Source organism: Pseudophryne corroboree, chromosome 8 (assembly GCF_028390025.1).
Source record: "Pseudophryne corroboree isolate aPseCor3 chromosome 8, aPseCor3.hap2, whole genome shotgun sequence".
In the NCBI taxonomy this organism is placed as follows: domain Eukaryota; kingdom Metazoa; phylum Chordata; class Amphibia; order Anura; family Myobatrachidae; genus Pseudophryne; species Pseudophryne corroboree.
Window position 1 is genome coordinate 450,164,190 of NC_086451.1, and position 27,530 is coordinate 450,191,719.

General features: G+C 43.0%; 1 protein-coding gene across 6 annotated transcripts in view; it reads right to left on the reverse strand.

The window, feature by feature from the left end:
- The window catches only part of COL11A2 (collagen type XI alpha 2 chain), a 168,232-nt gene that overhangs the window by 16,500 nt on the left and 124,202 nt on the right, over nt 1–27,530 (reverse strand). For all 6 annotated transcript variants that reach the window (XM_063938237.1, XM_063938235.1, XM_063938233.1 and 3 more), the window contains 18 exons: nt 20,933–20,977; nt 19,935–19,988; nt 16,793–16,846; nt 16,580–16,633; nt 16,225–16,332; nt 15,952–16,041; nt 9,093–9,146; nt 8,445–8,552; nt 6,793–6,900; nt 6,398–6,451; nt 5,343–5,396; nt 4,947–5,054; nt 2,909–2,962; nt 2,767–2,820; nt 1,702–1,755; nt 1,397–1,450; nt 1,082–1,189; nt 447–500 (listed from right to left, as the gene is read on the reverse strand). In XM_063938237.1, the coding sequence (XP_063794307.1) occupies nt 447–500; nt 1,082–1,189; nt 1,397–1,450; nt 1,702–1,755; nt 2,767–2,820; nt 2,909–2,962; nt 4,947–5,054; nt 5,343–5,396; nt 6,398–6,451; nt 6,793–6,900; nt 8,445–8,552; nt 9,093–9,146; nt 15,952–16,041; nt 16,225–16,332; nt 16,580–16,633; nt 16,793–16,846; nt 19,935–19,988; nt 20,933–20,977 (1,269 nt within the window). The remainder of the gene's footprint in view (nt 1–446; nt 501–1,081; nt 1,190–1,396; nt 1,451–1,701; nt 1,756–2,766; nt 2,821–2,908; nt 2,963–4,946; nt 5,055–5,342; nt 5,397–6,397; nt 6,452–6,792; nt 6,901–8,444; nt 8,553–9,092; nt 9,147–15,951; nt 16,042–16,224; nt 16,333–16,579; nt 16,634–16,792; nt 16,847–19,934; nt 19,989–20,932; nt 20,978–27,530) is intronic.

Below are 27,530 nucleotides of genomic sequence, written 5' to 3' on the forward strand. Positions count from 1 at the left end.
ACACGTCAGCGTTTACTGTACTGTACTAAAGAACACATGTCAGCGTTTACTGTACTATACTAAAGAACACATGTCTGCATGTACTGTACTGTACTAAAGAACACGTCAGCGTTTACTGTACTGTACTAAAGAACACATGTCAGCGTTTACTGTACTATACTAAAGAACACATGTTGGCATGTACTGTACTGTACTGTACTAAAGAACACATGTCGGCATGTACTGTACTGTACTAAAGAACACGTCAGCGTTTACTGTACTGTACTAAAGAACACATGTCGGCATGTACTGTACTGTACTAAAGAACACATGTCGGCATGTACTGTACTGTACTAAAGAACACATGTCAGCGTTTTGTCTCTGTCCTATCAGGTGTAATATACTGCGACATAGATTAAACACAGTGTTTCACTTCTATAAACCTGTCCTCCTGGTTCAATACTTACTCTGGGTCCCATTTCTCCTGGAGGGCCAGGGTCTCCGGGGAAGCCAACTGGACCCTAAAAGATAATGAGAATTAGGAGGAGACTCTGCATATCTTGGACACACAATGAGGCCATTTTTTTTATTATCTGAAAGGCAAATTTGTAACGCCATGATATATGTTCCCCACTCATAATATAGAAGAGTGCTACGTGGGTCTGTATTCTAGATCACTGACAGCTACAGTTTTATCTACATTACGAGTAATGTACGTGGGTTACAGGTATTTGGAGAAAGTACATAGGAAAACTCAATATATATTACATAAGAAATGTGAGTGTACCTGTGTACGTGATTACTTATACAGTATGTACATGGTCTAAGTCAGGGACCCAAATAAATGGCTAATAGAGACATTTACAAAGAGCCCATATAATAATAGTTCCTGAATGGAAAGTTCTTAGATTTGTTTGACACAAATAAACTTACACATTCCTCATTCTGTTCTCCAGTGAATGTGCAGTTTCTGCAGGCTATCTTTACATTATACATTTATTATCCTTGTTCCCTATATGAGCATCTGGGAAAGCGGACTTTATATAGCTCGCTCAGCCACTGCTCCTGAGAATGGACAACCTTAAGAAGACCTTATACTCACCGGGTTTCCTTTAGGTCCATCATCACCAGTAGGTCCCTTCCCTCCCGGAGGTCCGGCGTCACCTGCTTGCCCAGACTCTCCCTTTTCTCCCCTGTCTCCACGTGGTCCCTAAAGGGTAAAAGAATCAGCCAGTGAGGTGGAGATGCTGGATTCAGGTATATACAATTATTGTGGGGTCAAATGTAGAATTTGTATCAGAATTCCATGACACGATTAGGGTGTAAGGGATGCAATATATAATCTTGTATCATCTGTCTCTCAGTCCGTATCACAGGTTAGTGGAAAAGGAAGAGGCTGGATTCCAGAATAACTCACCTTAGGTCCAGGTTCTCCTTGGACACCGGGAACTCCTGACTCTCCAGGTTCACCCTATAACAAATAATAGGTACAAATATAGTTAATGGTTTTGCCATATATAAGACTTCTCAATAAAAAACAATCCTGGACATCACCAAACTTACTGTCTATGGTATTTGTGGCTAGTATTAAATTACAACTAGGACAAATGTATGTAATCTGCTTGTTTTATATTATTATTCATTTAATCAGTATTTGGATATGTTAGCAAACCAAATATTAATGTACCAGGTCTAGCTGCTTCCCAGAAATAAGAGTCTTACCTTCTCTCCTGGAGGTCCCAGGTTTCCTACTCCACCGGGAGGTCCTTGTGGACCCTGTGAAAACAAGACAAGCCCGTATGAGACGACAGGACACAGTCAGGTGACCAGAGTCACTGGTTCTACCTATATAGACTTTACTGCTGAAAACTGGTTCATTATAATGAGTCGTGTGACTCTGGCAGAGCACATTGGCTGGCAATCATTGCATATTATTTACCAACTACCAGTATAAAATAAATCAATGTGAGAGCTCCAGTGAGAAACTGAAAGTGACCAGTAAGAACACTGCGCTGATAATGCTAACCTAAATATGCATACAGCGGATCAGGGCAGGAGTAGGGATGGAAACATCATAGCCCATATTTATAGGTTGCTCATAATCTTATTTCTTTGACACATTTTTACAGCACAGGATGTGGCAGGAAACATCTGTGGCCATCACTCTAAATGTACATGATTCTCAGTAAAAAATGTTTTAAAACTGTTGAATATAGTCGGGAACATAGTAGGGAGGCTAGAACATTTATTGCTATAAGTTATGATCCTAGATCATCGATGGACCACAGACAGCCACGAGGCCACATGCGGCCCTCCTTGTCGTCACTTGTAGCACCCGGGTCCTTCTTGCTTTGCTGTCATATTTGTGTGTTATAGCCTCAAATGCTTCTTTAAAGGCCTGCTGATATGTTATTACATACAGGTGGCTCATTCATTGATTAAATGTAGTCATTCAACTTACTGCAGAGATTGAGAGTAATGTGCGGCCCTTTTGGAAGTTAGACAGCCGCCTAAGGCATCCCCCAAAGTGTTGGCTATCAGGTTGCCTACCAATGTCCAAGATAATAAAGAACTCATCTGTCTTAGTTATGGCCAGCTGATGAGGGCTGTAGTATAGACATGTGCTCTCCTATAATGAAGGACCTGAGGTCCAGGGGACTCTTAGCAGTTTTATGGCATGCATCATTAGGTAACGCGGGTGACAATATTAATTAGAGACATTGTTCTGGATATCTTGGTGAGATAAAGTCATGACTGGGAAATAGGCTGAAACCAACAATAACTCACATCAGCTCCAGAAGGTCCGGCGGGACCACGTGGTCCGGGAGGTCCTGGTGGGCCCTGTGTAGAGAGAAAGGTTACTGTATGATAAGTATATGCACCTGAAAGCCATAAATACATAATATCGGGCATCATCTCCCACACTCACCATAGGCCCAACGTCACCCGTCTCTCCTTTCTCTCCAGATGGACCTGGTAATCCCTGCAACATAGAAGTGTAGGCGGTGAAGGTACCAACAGCAGCTAATGTAATGTAGGGTCATCTTTATAATCGGATCTGATTTATAGGGTGACCTTCTAGTCAATCACACAAGTCAGCATAACTAAAGCACAGTACGTGCGGAGGTATCCTCAGTAGCTGCGTTATATAATTATTGGGACAAAAAGCACGTTGCTCGCATATTGTGGCCACACAAATAAACTGCCCATGTGCCCTCTACATTGGAGGCTTCTTGCTTCAGATATATTGTACAATAGTGGTCTTCTCAGACTACTGTAGGTGACAACGTTGTGTGGGTTCCTAGTGACGTTGTGGAGTGCATTAGCCATGTCTCATTATATTATATCAAGTCTTGTTTTGAGACGTAGAATTAAAATTAATGCATTTAAAATTGTACAAAAAATAATTAAATTCCCAGGGTCATCTTTAAGCCTATTGTCTACCACAAACTGAAATAAAATATCTGGAAATTGCAGTTGCAAAGGACTATTCTAATGCTCTGTCAATGGACCTGTGGCTTCTACCTACATGATACGCACATATATGTACAGTATGTTACCCTGTGACATGGCTATATTTCCCACGCCGTGACCTTACACTGGAAATTAGGGAAATACCTGACAAATTTAGTGAGAATTGGTTGTCACGACGACACAGATCCTTTACTAGAGGGGCAAAGACCCCGTAATACAATATACAATCTCCACTTTTGTTTCATCAATCTCCTTGTAAGTGCCGTTTAAGAAAAAAAATTAAAATGGCCAAGAAATTAAAAGAGCATAGTGACCGAATAAATCAAGATTTGGAGTTAGCTGGCTGAATTGCAAGGAGCCCCTAGACAACCTGGGCTGATTTCCACTATAACAAATAGTCCAGGAGAGTGGGTTACAGTATAGAATTACTGAAAACTTGCCCCAGGCTGGTCCGCATGGTTAGTGCCCCTATCAGTGACACCAAGAGGCAATACCAAGCAATTTCAGTCACAGCCACAAGGGGGTCCGACATCCCATGCACAAAATTGGCAGATATCCATAGACAGGGCCGCCAGCAGGGGGAAACTGCCGGTACTCCAGTCCTGGGCCCACACCGCAAGGGGGTCAACATGGCCACAGTGTGGATTGGAGCGCATTGCAGGCAGCCATAAGGAACAGTGACTGCGGCATTTTAAATTTTGAATTTGAAGCCGGCTGCAGTAGTGGTGGTGCGGGTGGGGGGCTCTGCCTATTCTGGCAGGTCCGGGCCCCACAATTTATGATGGCAGCCCTGCCCATAGATATTTGGCCACATCCTCCTTAAGTACCGAGGCCCAAACTTTATTACGGTGGCCCTGCCTCTACTGGAGATTGAAAGGCCACAAAACAGCCCAACTAGGCTTTGGGAGACAGGCAAACAACAATATTTTGGATCAAAGAATAGCAAACTTGCCACCTCCTTGGTCCCAGTACAAAGGGTCCTTGAGACCCCTTCCCGTTATACACAATGAATAGGAAAAATAAACATATAAACACAATTTTCAAATAAATTTTGATTGATTAAATGACCTACTAAAATCTTTTCTTCTTTTGATCTATCACAGTCTGAATGCGTAGAGGGTGGAAGACGGAAAAGTCTACATGAAACATGATCCACCCACCCACAATGAACTATCGAAGCAAAATAATCAAAGGCAGGATCCCACATGACTCATCTTTCTACCAGCCAATCACAAGCAGCCAGTGCGGGGAAATTATTGTGACAGACTGATGATAAAGGGGAGGTCCGGAGATGTTTTCCTCTAACCATTATTATGTAGCACTGGGAATATTGTATGGAACCCAAATGGTAGAGGGAACACTGCACGGAACACTCAAGGCCAAGTTCTGCTGGTGAAACGGGCAAATCCTGAATGAGGCAAATATTCCACAGTTTTGAAAATGTCCCAGTTCTCTACCCAACACCTACACTGAGGTAGCCCTTCACAGCTCACCTGTAGGCCAATGGGTCCCGGAGAACCTGGGAATCCTCGTGTGCCTTCATCTCCCTTTGCCCCAAATATTCCTTGTTGACCACGTGGACCAGGCTCTCCATCAGCACCCTGAATGGGGAAAAATGGCATTTAATAAGATAGATAGCTGTAATATGACACATGTAAGGTACAGCTAACTTATATCTGCTGTAGGACATTTTAATTTGTCTTAGTTAGGAACTAAAGACACTTTATAACATTAATATAATCAATAAAAGAGGCATTTTATTAGTAATATAATGATAGATAGACATATTCCAACTCTGGATTGTTCTGCCCAAATTAAGGAAATTTAATTTTACACTATATATTATGTATACTTCGTTATGTAAACATTTTATCTGATAAGTTACTCACCGGAGTACCTGGCTGTCCAACAGGGCCGACGGGACCGGGTGGACCAGGAGGACCCTAAAGAAACACAGAAATGTGGAACTTATTACCTCATTGGAGAATACAGAGATTTTTATTAATATATTTTTCAAAATTTCGTATGAAAGACTATATATTATATCCACTAACATCCATTAAGCAGACGCTGAAGGCCAGAAGAGGAGAACCTCTGCTTTCCAGAAACAAGTTTCAAATATTTGTCGCCAGTGGCCGCTTATGTTGCGCTGCCCCATTGCCCCAGAGATCCATGGTCTCATCCTCCCCATGACCCCTAAACCATGTGTAAGTATAACATACATACATACAAGGATTCTGTAAGTGGTTACATTTAATGAAAATGTATTTTCTTTATAAGAATGTGATGAGATTCTGGAGCAAGTAACGTCCTTACGCACAACACCCCAGTAGGATTCTACCACCTTCTATATCTCTCCTTACTAAAATAGGAGCTTTCTTCTCTGTTTCTTCCATCACTATACATGGCTTACAAGTAGTTTTAGTTGCAAGATAAATATGCCGCTCTGCTCAGGAGAACAGGCTTCTGGGTGATGCCATTAAGTCAATGCTTCAACCACTGGGTTCTTAGAGCATGACATTGACTTTTACTGACAAAACAACACTCCTAAACAGCCTGTTTCACCCTTGACAGGACTCCTCAGTGTGGGAGTCATAATAAGCAATTCAGGGCCACATGGGAAGTGCCACAGAGACTGGATCGCTCAAGCAGGAAAAAGAGATAGAGAAAGGCTTAAACTACATTTCCTAAGGAGAGCTAAAGCCAAAATAGCAAGAACTAATAGACTGGTCCTATGTAATATAATATACTTATCAGTAATACCTTTGTGGTTAAAGATAAGAAACACTTTGTACTGAGTATACCCCCACTACCCTGCTCACTCATCACTCATATCCCATCCACTCATGTGGCATCATTACTGGAATCTGTAAGTACACTTAGATATCAGTTGCATCAAATGTATACAACGTGCAATGGTAACATAACAAGCACAGGTACTCACATGTTCTCCCTTGTTACCCTTTCCTCCTTTCTGTCCATGTTCACCAACTTCACCCTGGAAAATGACAATGTGTTAGAGCACGTACATTAGACATAAGGAACCATCTAGACTTTCCAGACAAACATGGCGGCACAAATAAATACTGCCATAACATAAAATGGCTGAAGTGTGCCCACCATAAACGATGGGATCATCCATTTATGGAAGGCAAAAATCATCACAAGACTGCAGCCTATCAATTCACCAGGAACTACTGGCATCAATGAGGCATGAGACATTTTGCACCTCAAAAATGTTGGTAGGTCCTAGTGATTTATTGGATCATAAATTGGCTTCCACCATGGTGGACCGTGCACATTAGTGTCCCAACCAAACACAGGAGACTCATACTCTACCTTGTCTCCGTCTTCTCCAGCGATGCCATTAGGACCAGCTGGTCCAGGAAGACCCACAGGCCCTTGCACTCCATCTCTGCCTGCGGGACCAATCGGACCTTTCTCACCCTAGAATAAAACATGAAGAAGGTGTTAGGCTAAAGGAGGAACATGAATTTAAGGGGGTTCCCCTTAGGACTGATGCAGTGACCTTCATTGTAAGTCTTCGAGCAGTTGTGTCAGATCTCATCTGCTACACAGAGTAAATGTCATTCTGTGGTGGTGTGAGACAACAGTATCTTTGCACAATTGCCCCCATTTACACGAGGAAGCACTTAATTGTAATTTACAATTTGTCCATATGTCCATTTATGACTTACTTAAGACAAAAAGCAGCATTTTAGGAGAAAAATTAAAAAGCTTTAATGAAATAGCAGTGTTGTCCACAACTGAGAACAGGGAGGGCGAAGCAGTGATGACCCACAAATGGATGTGGTCTTTGCTCTGTACGTTGCAGACAATACACACAATTGTGCAAAAATAAATACATTTAAATACGACTTCATAAACAAACTTTACAATGAACAAGACACATACCAGTACATGTAGTGGATGCACCAAAACCATTTCATTTCTTGAATCTTACAAAAAAAAACTACTGATATTAATCCATCTCCTGAGGTAAATCCAAGATGTAGTCTATCCTTGATGCTAGTACAATGTACTTTTTTCACAGATACTCTTTCTCAACATTTTTTTTTTAATTCTCTCTCTAATGTCCCTTACCCCTCCCTGCAATGCTCTGTCACTACCATTTCTCTGTTACCCCTCCCTGATATGCTCTGTCACTAGCATCTCTCCCATACCCGTCCCTGCAATGCTCTGTCATCAGTGTCTCTCCCTTACCTGAAATCCTCTCTCTATTTAGTGTCCCTGCCTAACCGTTTCCTATACACACATCTGCTTCCCTTCCATTAGTGTCCCGCTTATATCTCTCCGTCATCCCATCAGTGCATCACCTTTACCTCCTATGATTGGTCCTCTCTATATTTGTTTCTCCTGCAAGTACTTCTCAGAATTGTGTTTCTTGCTCATACTCTGTCAGCAATAATCCCCATATGTGTCTCTTCTCTACTTGCTCCTTGTCATCTTAGCTCCATATAATGTCTCCACTGCGCCATCTTGTTATCTCTCAATAACTCACTATTAGTTTCCTCCATAACCCTCACCATGATACACATATCTCACTGCCGGTGTCTTTCTTACTGTTATAATGTTCCAGTTCTCCCCATCACTCTTTCTTTCTTACCCCATTCAGTGACCATTTCTCTTTTGCAGAATATAAGTATATATAAGCTGGAGTCAGTTGCCGGGAGATACAAACACTTCAAAACTTTTCCCACCTCCTTCCCTCCCTCATTGGCCGCTTCTTTCCTCCCATCTTCCTCTTCTCTGCTGTTTCTGCTCTACTTCCTTATTCCTTACCCTATAGATGAAGCCACTAGACTAGATCCATCTTTGTCCTACCTTCATCTACCTTCTACTACCAGATTTTATTTGTTTTACAATATGTCCCAAATCACTCTGCATGGGCATTATAATATAGACAGATATTATATAGCACGCTCATATACAGCTATTTGGACTGCATGCCCACCCAGATTTATACATACTGGCACACCCTTTTCTCCGGCTGAGCCTGATGGACCCTGGGGTCCTGGTCGCCCAGGAGGCCCGATGGGTCCACCTTGGCCTGGTCCTCCTCGTTCTCCAGGAGATCCCTGTAGGATACAAGCAGCAGTCAGTTATCTCACAGTACAGGAACACAAACAGTTTATACCCCATAGAGGGCAATAGACACGGTGCAGAATATCGTATCAGTGCTGTCTTATCCCATATACTCCAGGCTTCTGGGACATGGCATTAACATGTGTCCGCACATGTCTTACTTATGCTCTAAATCATAGACTGACAGGAATTCCATGTAAATGACAAATCTGAGACAGAAACCAGAGAAGCCTCTATTTGTAGGTAATTACATGTTATTCCTAAAAGCAAAATTCTCTACGGTATCAAAATATAGGATATACAATATGGATTGTAGAATTATGTAGATGTAATACTTTAATTCCAGCACAGCTGCACTCATATCTAAAGAATGGGCCAATTCTCCTTACAGTAGGTATACGGCATTATATGTCTATATAGGAGGTCAGAGGAAGGTCAGTAGTATGTCCTTGTGGGGTAGTAAATAGGTTTCGGAGAGTAGACAGCCGCACTGTTTGCATGCAGAAAGGAAATAAATAAATGTATACACTTACCGCTGGACCTGGGGGACCAGCTGGACCCTCATTACCCTTCAGGCCTCCACCACCCTGAGAAGAAAAGAGAAATATTGAATGAGTTTACATGAAGGCCCAGAATGACGGACATACTGTACAAGAGGACACTAGCGGTGAAGAAATTATAATGCGATTAAAAGAAAGAGTAATGGACCTAATTCAGATGTAACGAAGCGACTATTGCACGCAAATCGCTCAATGTTTTCTTACTGCGCATGTGCAATGAGTGAACTGCGATGGCGGTCACAAGGAGGGATTTGTCACAAAGTGAGTGACAGGTAGACAGTGTCGGAGTGGTCGGATAAATGCAGGGGTGTCATGGCCGTTCAGACGCCATTTTCTGGGCGTGTGTAAATTAGCAGTTGCGATCTTACTTGCTGCTGGAGATCTCTCTGCGTCCCAGGAGAGCAGTTCAGCCTGCGTGATGTCCCAATTTGCAACGATGGTAATGATGAGATAACATTTGCAACGACGGAAGTGATGCATATAGCCGCAATTGTGGACGGCAAAAGATAGCAACAGCAGCAGCAAGATCAACCACATCTGAGTTAATGTGTCAGAGCATCTGTCACTTACTTACTGCAGGTCCCAGGATGGTAATGTGTTATTAATCTCTTTTATCCCATACCATTATCTACTGTATTTGGTTATTTGTATTGTTACGTTACTCTATAAAATGCCCCATATACTGTACTTGTTGGTATTTGTATGTGAAATATTAGATTATATTGATTAGGAGAAGCTGATTTTGATGATCACATTGTATTCATATTGTATGTATTACAAGGATATCTCTTTCCATGTATAATCCACAGATCTTTATTTTGTAGCCATCCTAGATGTATTGGGATTCATGTTACTGTTGTCATATTGATGTAGATGTCTGATTACAGTCACATAATCATCTCACCCTGATGACAATTACTTCCAGTCTCCCATTGTTCTTGTACTGTGACCGTACAGTGGACATATAGGTGATTTACTGGTCTGGTAACCATGGTGACACCAATTACAATGCAGTGCTATATGTTGTTGTGTCGTGTTAATCATAAGTGTTAGTTTCTAGTCATCCTGATAATAGTCTGCATCTGGCGGACTCTCAGATAACACATGTGCCCTATATACTATAATGAAGGGCTGGCCAAACCGGTCCTCGAGATCTACCAACGGTTCATGTTTTCCAGGCCTCCTGGAGATCTGTAGAATTGTCAGTTAGGAATGAATGCAGCACATATTAATTAGTAATGACTACACCTGTGCACCAGATAGGTGGTCTGGAAAATGTGACCTGTTGGTAGATCTCAAGGACTGGTTTGGCCAGCTCTGCTATAATGTATGCTTCTGCTGGGGGTGGTCTTCAGTTTGCCAGCTGTCGGAATCCCGGCGCACAGTATACCGGCGCTGGAATCCTGACACCCGGCATACCGACACCTTTTCTCCCTCTTGGGGGTCCACGACCCCCCTGGAGGGAGAATAGATAGTGTGGCGCACGTAGGGGCTCATTTGCGCTCGCCTACCTGTTGGTATGCCAGTGGTCATGATTCCGGTGCCGGTATGCTGACCGCCGGGAGCCCGGCCGCCGGCATACCCTACTACACCCTCTGCTGGTTATCTAGTGATGTATACATCCTATAGACAGGTGTGGGTCATTAGGTCAACCAATATTAGGTGGACAGTCACTAGGTCGATCCCACATGATAGATATACACATGGTCAACATTGTCAAAAGGTTGAAAGAGTGAATAGGTCAACAGTGAAAAGGCCGACAGGTACAAAAGGTCGACATAGTGAAAGGCTGGACTGGGAAATGGTCGACAGATAATGTCGACACAGGTTTGTTTGGTTTTTATTTGCAATATCGGGTATCTTTTTTATGTTTAACCATATGTTACCCCAGTTAGTGTACTGCATCCCATTGCATGGCGAGCAAAGGTCACTATTCGCAGTCATAGTCCACGTGGATTGTAATGTATGCAAAAAATCACTGCATCGACCATTGTCACGTTGACCATTTGATCCTATTGACCTTTTGTACCTGTTGACCTTAAGCACTGCCGACCTTTTACATGCCGACCTATTGACCATGTAGACCTTTTGTACCTGTCGACCTAGTGTATGTTGACCATATGGGATCAACCTATTGACTGTTGACCTTATTACTGTCGACCTTTCATCCCCTATGGACATCCAGAAAATATAGGTGTCTTCAAAACCTGAAGAGGATGGCCACCGCAAACTGGTCATCCATACTATGATTGGTATGGAGTATTTGTCTATTCAGCATCCAACACGGTTTGTCTCTGCTGGTTATCCAGTTCATGTGTATATCTGGTAGACATCTACTACTAGTCATCCAGATGATGTATGTGTCTTCTAGTCATCCAGATACTGTATGTGTCTACCAGTCATCCAAATTATGTATGTATCTGCTAGTTATCCAAATGACATATGTGTCTTCTAGTCATTAAGATGATGCAGGTGTCCATCAGTGATCCAGGGAGCAGATGTATTAAGCTTGGAAAAGTGATAAAGCAGTGATAAGTGGAAGGTGATCATGCACCAGCCAATCATTACAGGTTTGAAAAATAACAATTAGGAGCTGATTGGCTGGTGCATGATCATCGCCCACTTATCTATTCTTTATCACTACTTTATCACTTCTCCAGACTTAATACATCTGCCCCCAGATGATGTATGTGGCTTCTAGTCATCCAGATGATGTTTGTGTCTACCAGTCATCCATATCATGAATGCGTCTACCAGTCATCCAGATGTATGTGTCTACTAGTCACCCAGATGATGTATGTGTCCATCAGTAATCCAGATGATGTATGTCTCTTCTAGTTATCCAGGTGATGTATGTGTCCATCAGTGATACAGATGATGTTTGTGTCTTCTAGTCATCCTAATAATGTGTGTGTTTTCTAGTAATCCAGCTGGTATGTGTCTTCTAATTGTTCATCCAGATGGTGTATGTATCTTCTAGTCATCTGGATGAGGTTTGTTTCTGCCAGTCATCCAGATGATGTATGTGTCTAACAGTCATCCAGATGATGTATGTGTCTACCAGTCATCCAGATGATGTATGTGTCTAACAGTCATCCAGATGATGTATGTGTCTACCAGTCATCCAGATGATGTATGTGTCTACCAGGCATCCAGATGATGTATGTGTCTATAAGTCATCCAGATGACGTGTGTGTTAACTAGTCATCCGGATGAGGTTTGTTTCTGCCAGTCAGCCAGATGATGTATGTGTCTACAAGTCATCCAGGTGATATGTCCTCTAGTCATTCAAATGATGTACGTATGTATCTTTTAGTCATCCAGCTGATGTATGTGTCCACCAGTCATCCAGATGATGCATGTGTCTTCTAATCATCCAGCTGATGTATGTGTCCACCAGTCACCCAGATGAGCATGTGTCTTCTAATCATCCAGCTAATGTATGTGTCCACCAGTCATCCAGATGAGCATGCGTCTTCAAATCATCCGGCTAATGTATGTGTCCACCAGTCATCCAGATGATGCTTGTGTCTTCTAATCATCCAGATGATGCATGTGTCTTCTAATCATCCAGATGATGCATGTGTCTTCTAATCATCCAGCTGATGTATGTGTCTACCAGTCATCCAGATGATGCATGTGTCTTTTAATCATCCAGCTCCAGCAAATATATGGGTCCACCAGTCATCCAGATGATGCATGAGTCTTCTCATCCAGATGATGCATGTATCTTCTAGTCATCCAGATGATGTATGTGTCTACAAGTCATCCAGATGACGTGTGTGTTAACTAGTCATCCGGATGAGGTTTGTTTCTGCCAGTCAGCCAGATGATGTATGTGTCTACAAGTCATCCAGGTGTGATATGTCCTCTAGTCATTCAAATGATGTACGTATGTATCTTTTAGTCATCCAGCTGATGTATGTGTCCACCAGTCATCCAGATGATGCATGTGTCTTCTAATCATCCAGCTGATGTATGTGTCCACCAGTCATCCAGATGAGCATGTGTCTTCTAATCATCCAGCTAATGTATGTGTCCACCAGTCATCCAGATGAGCATGCGTCTTCAAATCATCCGGCTAATGTATGTGTCCACCAGTCATCCAGATGAGCATGCGTCTTCAAATCATCCGGCTAATGTATGTGTCCACCAGTCATCCAGATGATGCTTGTGTCTTCTAATCATCCAGATGATGCATGTGTCTTCTAATCATCCAGATGATGCATGTGTCTTCTAATCATCCAGCTGATGTATGTGTCCACCAGTCATCCAGATGATGCATGTGTCTTTTAATCATCCAGCTCCAGCAAATATATGGGTCCACCAGTCATCCAGATGATGCATGAGTCTTCTCATCCAGATGATGCATGTATCTTCTAGTCATCCAGATAATGTATTTGGCTGATAACCATCCAATGACATCAAGGCAATGTATCTACTAGTCATCCAGGAAATGCATTTGCCTCATAGTATTCCAGAGGAGCTGACTGTCCTATGTTAACTGGATGATATGTTTTCTGGTCACCCAAATGATTATGTGTCATCTAGTCACCCAGATGATGTATTCTATTTATCCAGGTGATGTCTATTAATCTCTCAGATGATCTACAGTATGTGCCTGATGATCACTATGATGATGTGTCTGATGGTCTGCAAATCCATATGTGCAATGTGTATGTATCCAGATTATTTATATATCTTCTTAACACATCATATCAGATAATGATACAGATACTGTAATGGCTTCTGGTCATAAACATGAATGTATCTACAGTTGTCAATTAAGTATAACATCTTTGGGAATGTACTCTAATCTCTCTTTTTGGGGTTGGTACATAACCTCCAAGCGCAGCTCCTCATGCAGGTTAATATCTTACTGATTGATTTCTCATGGACCTCAGTCTCCTAGCTGAGCTCTTTGCGCTCCTACCGCTCCCTTCAGCAGTTCTTGTGTCCAACTGATCAACTGTGTATGACATCCGAGACTGAAGAACCATCTTATCCTTATATTTTACAATTACCCCAGGTCTATAGTCAAACTGACCTGCATCTCATAGTCATCTACATTATATCAACAAACTTACTTGGCCTTCTGATTTGACAATGTAGCTACACTATGGTTTTATCATTTTGTAATTAAAAAATAAGTTAGAGCAGGTGTCAGCTACGCACAGTGGATGCTGCCACCTCGTGGGCTGGATCAGTATTCAATGAACCAATTCAATAATGGAAACAACTTATGAGGCATAAGGCATAAGGCACCTTAGCTTAGTCACAGGGTTCCAAAGTGGGTGAGGCGAGTACCAATTACCCAGGTCTGGGCCTTTTGGAGGGTCTCGGCCAGCTTATGAGGGGACAAATGTATCCCAAATGGCAGTATTTTTCATTGTTCACGCCTCCTATATAAAGTCACGCCCCTCAATACCCGGTCCTGAATAGGTTCCTGCCACACTATGGGGCTAATTCAGACCTGATCGCTGCTGTGCGTGTTCGTGATCAGGTCTGAACTATGCATGAGCCGGCACCGCAGTACGCCGGTGCATGCCAGACCGCAGACGACTGTCTTAGCCCTGCGATTGCCTCTGCTTGATTGACAGACAGAGGTGGTCACTGGGCGGGAGGGGGCGGTCCGGCGGCGTTTGCCCAGACTGTTGGGGGGGGTGGACCGCAGCGGCTGCGTGATGTCGCATGCAGCCGCTGCAACCCAGGCAGTGACGTGTAGCTCCCTGCCAGCGCTCCTACAATAGAAAAGCGCGATACTTTTGTACTAGTGTGACAGGGTAGGGCCTGACATGCGGGGCGGACTACCCCTGTGCTGGACGTTTCCCCGCATGTCTGTGTGACTGATCGTAGATGTGCTAAATTCAGCACATCTCCGATCAGGTCTGAATCACCCCCTATCTGTCCATGTGATGGCTCCGCTGAATAAAACTGACATACTACGGAATAAGAGTTCTCTAACTCATAGTGAAAGTAGTAATTCTAAGCGATTTTTCAGTGTGCTCTTTTCTTATTGGAATGACTGTCTTTAGAGGTTTCTGTTATGACTTCCCAGGGGCAGTTACAGTACAAGGAGACAGCTGGAATGCACGTAATACAGGATGTGTGATCTCCCAGCTGATACCGTGTACAAATCACCTGACACTTAGCTGCTCAGATCTGATACTGCGTAATTGCTTAGATTGTAAGCTTTGTAGCCCGGGGCAGGTATTTCTCCGTTAGATTTGTTTTACTCTAATAAATGGCTGTAACATGTATTTGTCTGTTCAACATTACATGTGTAGCCTCTTGAGAGATGTGTAAATGATACAGTTGGGCTCTTGTGTCACGGTTAATTATGCCGGATGTCTGACACTTCATAACCTACCAGGTGATTAAAGTGAATTAATAGACTGTGATTGAGTAGTATTATTATTATTATTATTAATATTACATTTTATTTATAGGGCGCCACAAGTGTTTTGCAGCGCCGTACAAAGGACAGTACAGGGAGACAAAACTTAACAGTAAATAAATAACAGAAATAGAGTACAGGTAACAAAGAGCACCACAATTCTCATACATAATACAGCTTAGATGTAAGTAGCGAGGGAGTAATCATCGTACTACTAGGGTCTGGCGGCCGTAGATAGAGATGAGCCGTTACCAGCAGGAGAAAAAGCGGGTAAAGATGGTCGCTGAGTAGGAGAGAGCTGTGAGTGAAATGTGTCGAGAGGAGGGCTTAGATAGCAAGAGGAAAGAGGGCCCTGCTCTGAAGAGCTAACAATCTAGTGATGAAGAGCTAACAATCTAGTGGCTAACAATCTAGAGTATCAGGCCATTTACTCACTGGTGTACCGGGCAGGCCTCTTTCACCGGGGAATCCTCTCAAGCCAGCTGGACCATCTTTCCCGGGAACGCCAACAGTCCCAGGGTCCCCCTGTGGAATAACAGAGGAGTGACTGGGAAGCAGGAACATTGGAGAAAGAAGGAAGTGAGGAGGGTAAGGGATTGCAGGGGAGTTCCCCATATAACAGGGGTACAGGAGAAAGACATGCGGGGAGATAATAAACATCCAGTGGAAACATTCATTAATGGGGCTAGAGAGACAAGATTGGCTCACCTTGGTACCTTCTTTTCCAGATGCGCCAGACAAGCCTTGCTCTCCCGGTGGTCCTGGGGGGCCGGGGTGACCTCTCTCTCCCATGGGACCAGACTCACCTTGGGAACCCTAAGTAAAAGTAAATGTGTCCTATATTTCATATATTATGATTGTTATACATAACAAACAGCAACAGTATGGTGACTTATTTTATAGCAATGTTTATACCATTATACATGGCAACCTTGTGAATTCAACAATTGTTCTAGAAATTGAAAATTACAATGCTCTACTATACAAAAAAGCAGAATGTAACTGATTAATATTCAGCATGCAAATGAGTCTATCAATATGTATATATGAGTATATATGTTACCTGTGCTCCTACAACGCCAGGTGGTCCTGTAGTTCCTACTTTGCCTTGAAACCCCTAGAAAGAGCGGGAGAGAAAGGTTTAATACTACCGTACTTACACTGCTCGCCTTGTAATGTGATACTGCATAGAACTGATGCCGCTTTTGTTCTGTAGTATAATATAGCCGATGGTTACTTGATACAACCACCTCTGAAGTTCCCGCTTGGGACTCACCACTTCTCCTCTCTGTCCAGGATGTCCTGGGATTCCATCTTTACCAGGAGGGCCCTACGGAAGAAGGAGAGAATTACTATAATTATCCATATATAGCAGTATATCCAAGACAGGTCCCCTTTTACCGAAACCAAATTTCATAATGACCGTCCTTTATTACCAAAAGCACATGGTGGCTGGCTGGCAATACTATGGGGAATGTTATTATACTGAATGCTACACACTTATATAGGGACGTGCGGTGAGCTAAATGGCTCAGGTGGCATTGTCTAGCACCAGAGCCAGATTTACATGCAATACATGAGCCAAAAGGTACATCTGAGCATTATACACAGGTGCAGCAGTATATACTTTTGGAAATTTGGTGAGTTTTGATCAGAGACGTGCAGAAAAGATAGCCAGGTGAGGCACTGCCTCACCTGCCATAGACTTTTTACTCCACGGTTTTGGCTATAAAAATGATTAGAATATTGCAAAGAAGATATTTCAAACATATTCTTTGTATTTTTCATATACTTTATCCAGTCAAAACTCTGGCTCAAACGATAGTATGACAGGAAAGGCTCTGCCTCACCTGCCTCACCCCACCGCACGTCACACTAATACTATTAAGAGGTTTATTACTAAGGGTGCTGACAGTACAATCAGGTTTTTATATTCTGATTGTTGCAATACGAGGGCATGTAGTACAAAATCCCGCACTCCCGACTTCTCGCAGACTATTACATTTAGTCCCAGGTGTTTGTTTTTTTAAACATCAACTACTGTGAGAAGCTGTAACAAATAGTTTGGTAATTTCTGTTTTTATTGGTCTGTTTCTTCAGACTGCTATAAATGTATATTGTGCAGATTAGCCCCAGTGTCATGTGACTAGCGTGGCAGCAACAGTCACATGACACATAAGGTTGTAAGCAGAGAGCCTTTGTAATGCCCCTATGAGCTCTATTTGACTGTAGCATCCTCCCCCTGCTTCTTCCTTCTCTGTGATCACATGACATGTTGACGATCTAAAAGCCAGTGTTTGGCTGTCATACTTGTTTTCCATCTAGAAAGGTTTTGAATAGGATATAATGTTTATATGTTCCCCGTGCTTACATTGATTTCCTCCAGGTGCTCTGATTTCCTTTCACACACTAAAAAACATTCTGGTAGGTTATCATTGTATTTAACAAGAAATGAACCCTAGTGTATATGTGAGAGTACCATATGTGTGGTAGATTTTAGGTGGACCGGAGATTAAGATTATTTGTCTTTGTAATAAATATTTTCCAGCATTATTGAAAAATAACTATTTTCGTTATCCATTGTTATCTTTTTTTTATCATTTTTAATTTATGTTTCTGTAATATTTTTCTATTTTTAAAAACATTTTTTATGAATTTTAGCATAACCCAATGAAGCGGGCAGAGTCCTGAGATGCTTGTGGAAATAGAATTCCATGCATGAATTACTTTCAAACAATAAATTAAGATTTTTATTGGCCAATACAAGTCTGGTAAATATTTTATTACAAAGACAGATGTTTATAATCACTGGTCCACTTGCGCCTAAGACTAACATTAGGGGCGGAATTCAAATGTAATTTGTGCCGGCAGCCAGCAGATGGCGCCCTATGAAGCTATTCAATTGTAGCTCCGTTCGGGCGCAATCGACCATTGGCGTTGACATTTCAGGTCGCATCCCCCGGGGATGCGAGAAGAAATGTGTGAAAAGTGACCAGTTTGGGCATCCAAACGGCACTTTTCAGGATTGCGCCAATTTGTTTAGTTGGGTTTAGCTGCTTTACACGGCTAAACCCGACATTAATGGATGCAATCAGCGTGATAATGGAGCTCAATTGATTATTGCCCTGCGACCCCCCGTCACTTTAGACGAGAGATTGGGGTGCGATAACAATTGAATTCCCCCCTTAGTCTTCTATTTTCCTTTAAGGGGTCCTGGATTCCCCTTATCTCTTGGAAGTCCCAAACCACATGGGTTGCCTCCCTTGGAACAGTGGTAACCCTTCAAAGGGAATATGGATTCTGAGTTCTAGTTGGGCAGGTGCTGATGTGAATAACCAAATATTGATGGATGATAACAACCTGAGGTCAAACATTGAAGAAAATAGATGATGAAGAAACATATAAATTGACAGTTTTATCTGTGATTGTATAATGTTGCTGATTGTGATAAATAGCTAATGATAGAGGTAAGTGATCAGGTTTGTGGTACTCACTGGTACTCAGTATATGGGTGATTAAGATCAGTGTTGACAAATTTCAGAGTGGCCAATCGTGTCCAGGGAATACATACTGAGGTAGATGGCTAATGAAGGAGGTGACTAATGTAGTGGATTACTACTGTAAGTAGCTCATTATAATGTCAAATAAATCTTACAGATGTGTCCGCTTACATCCTTACTGAGTTCACACTAAACAGCCCTTGAAGTCACGCCATGCTGTGGCGGTACTCGGTAGCGCAGAGTCTTTTTTTGCATTTTTTTCCTCAAATATGAGTCTTAGACACACAGTAATGTAATAGGATGAACAAACAGCTTTTGCTGATTAAAATGATATGCAGTATGCCTATATTCTGTGTGTAATTGCGGCTCTATATGCATCCGAAATGCCAGGTTACAGTGTTTCCAGGAAAGCACTGTAGCATAGCATTTTGTATGCAAATACAGTCGCAGTCACACACAGAATATAGGCATGCCACATATCATTTTAATCAGCAAAAGCTGTGTGTGCATCATATTACATTACTTTGCATCTAAGACGCATCTTTCTCTGAAAAAAAGTGCAAAAAAAGGGCACTCGCGCGTTATGTGTAACGCGACTTGTAGCGCACAAAGCAAAGATGTAAGAGGACACATTTGTACCTCACAGGTAAGTAGTCACTGGTAAAAGATTAAACTCTTTAGTTATGTCTGTATCTTATTGGTGGGAATAGTAAAAAACTACACAAGGCTTTTACTAAAATCTGGTATCTGTAAAATCTGCCACCAACATTTGTTGAGCTGAGATGACAAAGTCCACGTGTTGCTCAAAGGACAAAATTCTATGCCGATTGTTGATGGTTTAGGACCGTTTATGTTCTTCATATTATTCAACAACTTAAAGCCAAACATCTTCTCAAACATAAGACCATATGTACTTACAGGAGGTCCCTTGGGCCCTGGGAAACCGTTTGTGCCTTGTGGTCCTGGAAGACCCTACAAAAAGAAGAAGAATTGAAGGAATATGTTAGAGTAGAGGAAGGATGTATGAAAAGCAGTAGATGAAGTCACATACGTATACTGTACAGGCGGAGTCTCCTATATCTGAAAATTCCAATATCCAAAATATTCAGAAATCTAGAATATTTTGAGCGCAACAGAGATAGCGACACCTTTGCTTTCTGATAGTTGAATGCAGGGTCGGACTGGCCCACAGGGGAACAGGGGAAACCACCGGTGGGCCCCACTTCCTGTGGGCCCTCCTCCTCCTCTAGGGATCAGGTTCCAGACTTTATCCAGGTGCACTTGAATTATGCATTATACATATGTTACATTATACTTCACAAGAATATGGTTTATTTATTATATATTTACCATTGGGCACAGAAAATGTACTCTATAATGGTTAGCCAAACCTCTGTGGTGGCTGGCCACGCCCCCACTAGAGCCTGGCCACACCCTTAAGCATGGGCCTCTACAACAGCATTCCCCCGGTGGGCCCTTCATGCCCGAAACTGGTTGAATGTACACAAACTTTATTTCATGCACAAAATTATTTAAGTATATTGTATAAAACGATCTTCAGGCCGTGTGTATAAGGTGTATATGAAACATAAATGCATTTCATTTTTAGACCTGGGTCCCAACCCCAAGATATCTCGTTATGGTGGGCAAATATTCCAAACTATGGAAAACCCAGATATCCAAAATACTTCTGGTCGTGGATATGAGAGACTCAACCTGTATGCAATTATACAAAAGTGAGAGAGGGCAGAGGAGGTATGAAAGACACTGAGGAATTGGGAATGAATAGAACTGGTAGCATTGAATGTACAAAAAAAAGAGTTAGAGTAATTTAGAGAATAATAACATATGGAAAATGAATCAGATAGTTTTGATAGAGGCTCAAGATAGAGTATTGTGCATCCAGCTGGACTTACTCTCTCTCCCAGAGGCCCTGATGGACCATCTCCGCCTGAAGTACCCTGAGGACAGAAACAAACAATGAGTGGACAAGTACTATCCCATGTATGGAACATGTCACTGGCACACAACACACATATTACATACACTACAACACTGGCAGTTATCATTCCCAGACTCGCGCACAGATAATATGGTCTGTTGGTCTACGTTGCTGACATTACTGTATAATTGGAAATGTTCTCCTTAGAACTCTATGGGCTTTATTCAGAGATGGCCGCAGATCGCAGCATACGCAACCACACAATGTGTAAGGTTGCGCACGCACACAGCAGCTAGTGCACGCCTGCAGACCAGATGGATGCGGCCGCTGCTTGCAGACTCACGGCTGCGTCCATCTCAGAATAAGCCCCTATGTGCTAGTGATTAGGAGTCATCCAGGGCCACAACTAGGGGGGGGCAAGGGGGCATGGGGCCAAATTACTGCATTTCCCTCGGATTACATAAATTCTTGTGTTGGTCCTGATTCACCATTAACTTTATTACCATACAGGAGTATTTGATGTAAGTAATTTTATAAGTGGGCAAACGCAGATGAATTAAAATATTAAAATTAAAAAAAGGATGTATATGATAGACAAATTGAGCTAGATAAGATATTTTTTTGGGGGAAAAGCAGAATGTGTCATGCAAGCATATATGTGCACAATAGGGGAATATGGAGCTCATTCAGAGCTGGCCGCAAGGGCTGCCATCAGAAATTCTGGGGCCCGGCTTTCACAAAATAGGCAGGGCCCCACTCCCAAAAAAAACAAAAACAAATAATAAAAAAATAATAAAATATATATATATATATATATATATATACACATACATACATACACACACACACACACACACACACACACACACACACACACACACTACTAGACGAGCCTCCTCTAGTATCTTTAAATAACTGTCTCCTCTGAGGCGGCGGCCATTTTTGGAGGGATGTTTACAATAGAAGCTTGCAGCGTCCTCTTCCCCTCCTGTGCCAGAACTCGGTCAGTACTCGGTGGCGGGCGGACGGCGGCATGAGCAGCCCGGGCCCTCTCCTCTCTGTTAGAGAGGCAGGGCCCGGGACAGCTATGCCCACAGCACCCCCGTGTTCCGCAGCGCAGTTTGCCTGTATCACCAATTTTGCTCCTTGGCAGTCTTTCACATTGCGGCCGCATCCCAGAAGGATGTGGCCGCAATGTGATTGACAGCGGGGAGCGATCGCGGGGTGGTGATGCGGCGTTGGGGGGGGCATGACGGCAACATTTTTGGGGCAGCAGCATGACATCACACGCAGCCGCTCCAATTAAAAAGAATGGTGGCCGACCGAGTCAACCTTCAAATAAATTGCAGACGCATCGAGAAGCAGCGCTACACATGCTGGGGCGACATTGCCCTGTGCTGGGCGGCCCTCAGAATGTGAGGAGATGGACGCAAATCTGGCTGCGTATACAGCGATCTGCATCCATCTCTGAATAAGGTCCTATATGCAAATAGTAATTTAATGCGGATATATATTAAATGAACTGTATATTTTATATGTATGTATGTATATATATATACATCCACCATACTATGTGTACCTACAATACAGTATAGGTACAGCCACTGTATTGTCTTTCACTACAGTACAACATAGATACATGCACCACACTGTCTGTCCCTACAATACAATATAGATACATTCACCACACTGTCTGTCCCTGCAGTACAATATAGATACATGCACCACACTGTCTGTCGCTACAGTACAATATAGATACATGCACCACACTGTCCCTACAGTACAATATAGATACATGCACCACACTGTCCCAACAGTACAATATAGATACATGCACCACACTGTCTGTCGCTACAGTACAATATAGATACATGCACCACACTGTCTGTCGCTACAGTACAATATAGATACATGCACCACACTGTCCCTACAGTACAATATAGATACATGCACCACATTGTCTGTCCCTACAGTACAATATAGATACATGCACCAAACTGTCTGTCGCTACAGTACAATATAGATACATGCACCACACTGTCCCTACAGTACAATATAGATACATGCACCACACTGTCTGTCCCTACAGTACAATATAGATACATGCACCACACTGTCTGTCGCTACAGTACAATATAGATACATGCACCACACTGTCCCTACAGTACAATATAGATACATGCACCACACTGTCTGTCCCTACAGTACAATATAGATACATGCACCACACTGTCTGTCACTACAGTACAATATAGATACATGCACCACACTGTCCCTACAGTACAATATAGATACATGCACCACACTGTCTGTCCCTACAGTACAATATAGATACATGCATCACACTGTCTGTCGCTACAGTACAATATAGATACATGCACCACACTGTCTGTCGCTACAGTACAATATAGATACATGCAACACACTGTCCCTACAGTACAATATAGATACATGCACCACACTGTCTGTCCCTACAGTACAATATAGATACATGCACCACACTGTGTGTCCCTGCAGTACAATATAGATACATGCACCACACTGTCTGTCCCTACAGTACAATATAGATACATGCACCACACTGTCTGTCGCTACAATACAATATAGATACATGCACCACACTGTCCCTACAGTACAATATAGATACATGCACCACACTGTCTGTCCCTACAGTACAATATAGATACATGCACCTCACTGTCTGTCCCTACAGTACAATATAGATACATGCACCACACTGTGTGTCCCTGCAGTACAATATAGATGCATGCACCACACTGTCTGTCCCTATAGTACAATATAGATAGATACATGCACCACACTGTCTGTCGCTACAGTACAATATAGATGCATGCACCACACTGTCCGTACACTACACTATAGATACATGCACCTCACTGTCTGTCTCTACAGTACAATATAGATACATGCAACTCACTGTCTGCCCCTACAGCAGGGCCGTAACTAGGGGGGGGGCTAAGGGGTCATGTGCCCCGGGCGCCGCATTGAGGGGGGCGCAAAAAACTCCACCCAGCACCCCCACCGCAGCGATCACCTCCCGCAGCCAGCACCAGCACTGAGGGGGGCGGCATTGACGGTACATGCACTGTACCAATGGCAGTGTCCATAGATCTAATAAGCCGCAGCAGCCGCCCCCGCACACACCAGCTGCTGACTGCCCATAACTGCAGACATGTGTGAGCAGCACAGCAGTAGTGCCTGACGCTCTCCCCCTTCCTCCAGCATGGTGGCCACTCCCACCCCTGGGAACAGCCTCCAATGTGCTTCTAATGTCCCTCCTGAGGCTCCGCCCCTCCTCTCTGAGCAGTGCGGATGCCGGGTGGGCTTGTGGGGAAAGGTGGATGGAGGAGCACTGTCGGAAGAAGGATAGAAGGACCGCGGCTAGCAGGGGCTCATCATTACAGCAGTTGGCCACACTGGTAAGAGTAATGCTCCACCAAACCTGTGCTCTTCCTCTCCTCTATGCTCAGTTCCTGTCTGAGGCTCTGAGCCCCTCTGTTCCTGCCCTGTTCTCTTCACACTGTAAATTTCTGTCTTCACCAGTGTATCTATGTCACCACAACCCCCCTTACCCTAGTTACCAGTGTATGTCTCCAGCCACCCCAACACAAGTGTTTATGTCCCACCAGTTCCCAGTGTATATTTCTCCATGTTCCCTTTTTATCCATGTTCCCCCTCCCCCAGTCACCTCACCAACGTGTAAGTCACTATGTGCTCCTCCATCATCTCCACGGCCCCTTCCCCCACCCCAGTCATAAGTGTGTAGCTCTCCATGTCCCTCTTCTTCCACCGCAGTGACCAGTGTGTACGTCTCCATGTCCCCCTTCCCCCACTGCAGTCACCAGTCTGTACGTCTCCATATCCCCCTTCCCCCTCCCCCAGTCACCAGTGTGATACATTTCTATGTTCCCCTGTCCCCTCCTGTAGTCACCAATGTGTATGTCTCCATGCCCCCCTCCTCCCTGTCACCAGTTTTTACTTCTCCCCCCCCCCAGTCACCAGTGTGTAACTCTCCATGTCCCCCTTTCCCCAGCCCAGTCACCACTATGTTTGTCACTCCCCACCACCACCAGTCACTATGTCTCTATATCCCCCCTCTGGCCACAGTGTGTCTGTCTCCTTCCCCCAGTAACCAGAATGTATGTCTCCAGCTGCAGTGTGTATGTCTATATGTCCCCCTCCCCCTTCCTCTTGCCCTGCACCTCCTCCAGCTACCCCCTTTTTTCTTCCACTTGTCTCTTCCTCACCGCCTTACCTTTCCTCCTTTTCTGCTGAAGGCGATGGAGTCCCACTGCCCTACTAACAGAAGCAACGAGGCACTGTCGGCTGCCAAACAGATCCACCTCTTGGCAAGAGCAGTGTAAGCTGGGACCTGATGTCATGACGTTACGTCGGGGCCAGACGTAGAGAGAGAGGGGCAGCAGTACACAGCAGCACCGCCGTCCAGGAGTGAGGAGAAGGATGCCACGGGCATGGGAGTTAGACAGTGACAGCAGCTGATGGTGAGTCTTTTTGAAAAATGTTCTATAAAAAATAGGTTCTATACAATAATAAACACTTTAATATTCTCAATTATTTAATTATATTGGTAGCTTAATATTCCTTACAGTTTAAAATAGCAAACCCTATATCATATATTTTGCTACTTTAAACTCTAATAATATGCTACCAATATAATTACATAGAGAATATTAAAGTGTTTATTTTTTTTTATAGAACCTATTCTATTGTATCTCTCTCTCTCGGCAGGGCGCACTCCAATCTCAGTGTAATGAGAATAAGGTTGCACTACTGCGTGGCGTAGTTTGAATTTTATTTAGTTTATTTATTTATTTACTTATTTCTTTTTGTAATTTTTGTAATTATCATTTATTTGTTTTTTTATATATATATATATATATATATATATATATATATAATTTTTTTTATTTTTTTTTGGGGGGGGGGTCCATATTACTGCCTTGCCCCGGGTACTGAAAATCCTAGTTTCGGCCCTGCCTACAGTACAATATAGATACTTGCACCACACTGTCTTTCACTTCAGTACAATATAGATGCATGCACCACACTGTCTGTCCACACAGTACAATATAGATACATGCACCACATTGTCTGTCCCTACAGTACAATATAGATACATGCACCTCACTGTCTGTCCCTGCAGTACAATATAGATACATTCACCACACTGTCTTTCACTACAGTACAATATAGATGCATGCACCACACTGTCTGTCCACACAGTACAATATAGATACATGGACCACATTGTCTGTCCCTACAGTACAATATAGATACATGCACCTCACTGTCTGTCCCTACAGTACAATATAGATACATTCACCACACTGTCTGTCCCTACAGTACAATATAGATACTTGCATCACACTGTTTGTCCCCACAGTACAATACAGACACATGCACCTTACTGTAGATACATGCACCACACTGTCTGTCCACACAGTACAATATAGATACATGCCCATACTGTCTGTCCCCACAGTACAATACAGAGACATGCACCACACTGTCTGTCCCTACTGTACAATATAGATCCATGCACCACATTGTCTGTTGCTACAGTACAATATAGATACATGCACCAAACTGTCTGTCACTACAGTACAATATAGATATATGCACCACACTGTCTGTCGCTACAGTACAATAAAGAAGCATGTACCACACTGTCTGTCGCTAAAGTACAATATAGATACATGCACCACACTGTCTGTCGCTACAGTACAATATAGATACATGCACCATACTGTCTGTCCCTACAGTACAATATAGATACTTGCATCAAACTGTTTGTCCCCACAGTACAATACAGAGACATGCACCTTACTGTCTGTCACTACAGTACAATATAGAAGCATGTACCACACTGTCGTTACAGTACAATATAGATACATGCACCACACTGCCTGTCGCTACAGTACAATATAGAAGCATGTTCCACACTGTCTGTCGCTAAAGTACAATATAGATACATGCACCACACTGTCTGTCCCTACAGTACAATATAGATACATGCACCACACTGTCTGTCGCTACAGTACAATACAGATACATGTACCACACTGTCTGTCGCTACAGTACAGAATATATACATGCACCACACTGTCTGTTTCTACAGTACAATATGCACCACACTGTCTGTCGCTACAGTACAATATAGATTCATGCACCACACTATCTGTCGCTACAGTGCAATATAGATACATGCACCACACAGTCTGTCTCTGCAGTACAATATAGATACATGCACCACACTGTCTGTCCCTACAGTACAATATAGATACATGCACCATACTGTCTGTCGCTAGAGTACAATACAGAGACATGCACCTTACTGTCTGTCCCTACAGTGCAATATAGATACCTGCATCACACTGTCTGTCGCTACAGTACAATATAGATACATGCACTACACTGTCTATCCCTACAGTATAATATAGATACATGCACCATACTGTCTGTCGCTAGAGTACAATACAGAGACATGCACCTTACTGTCTGTCCCTACAGTACAATATATGTACATGCAC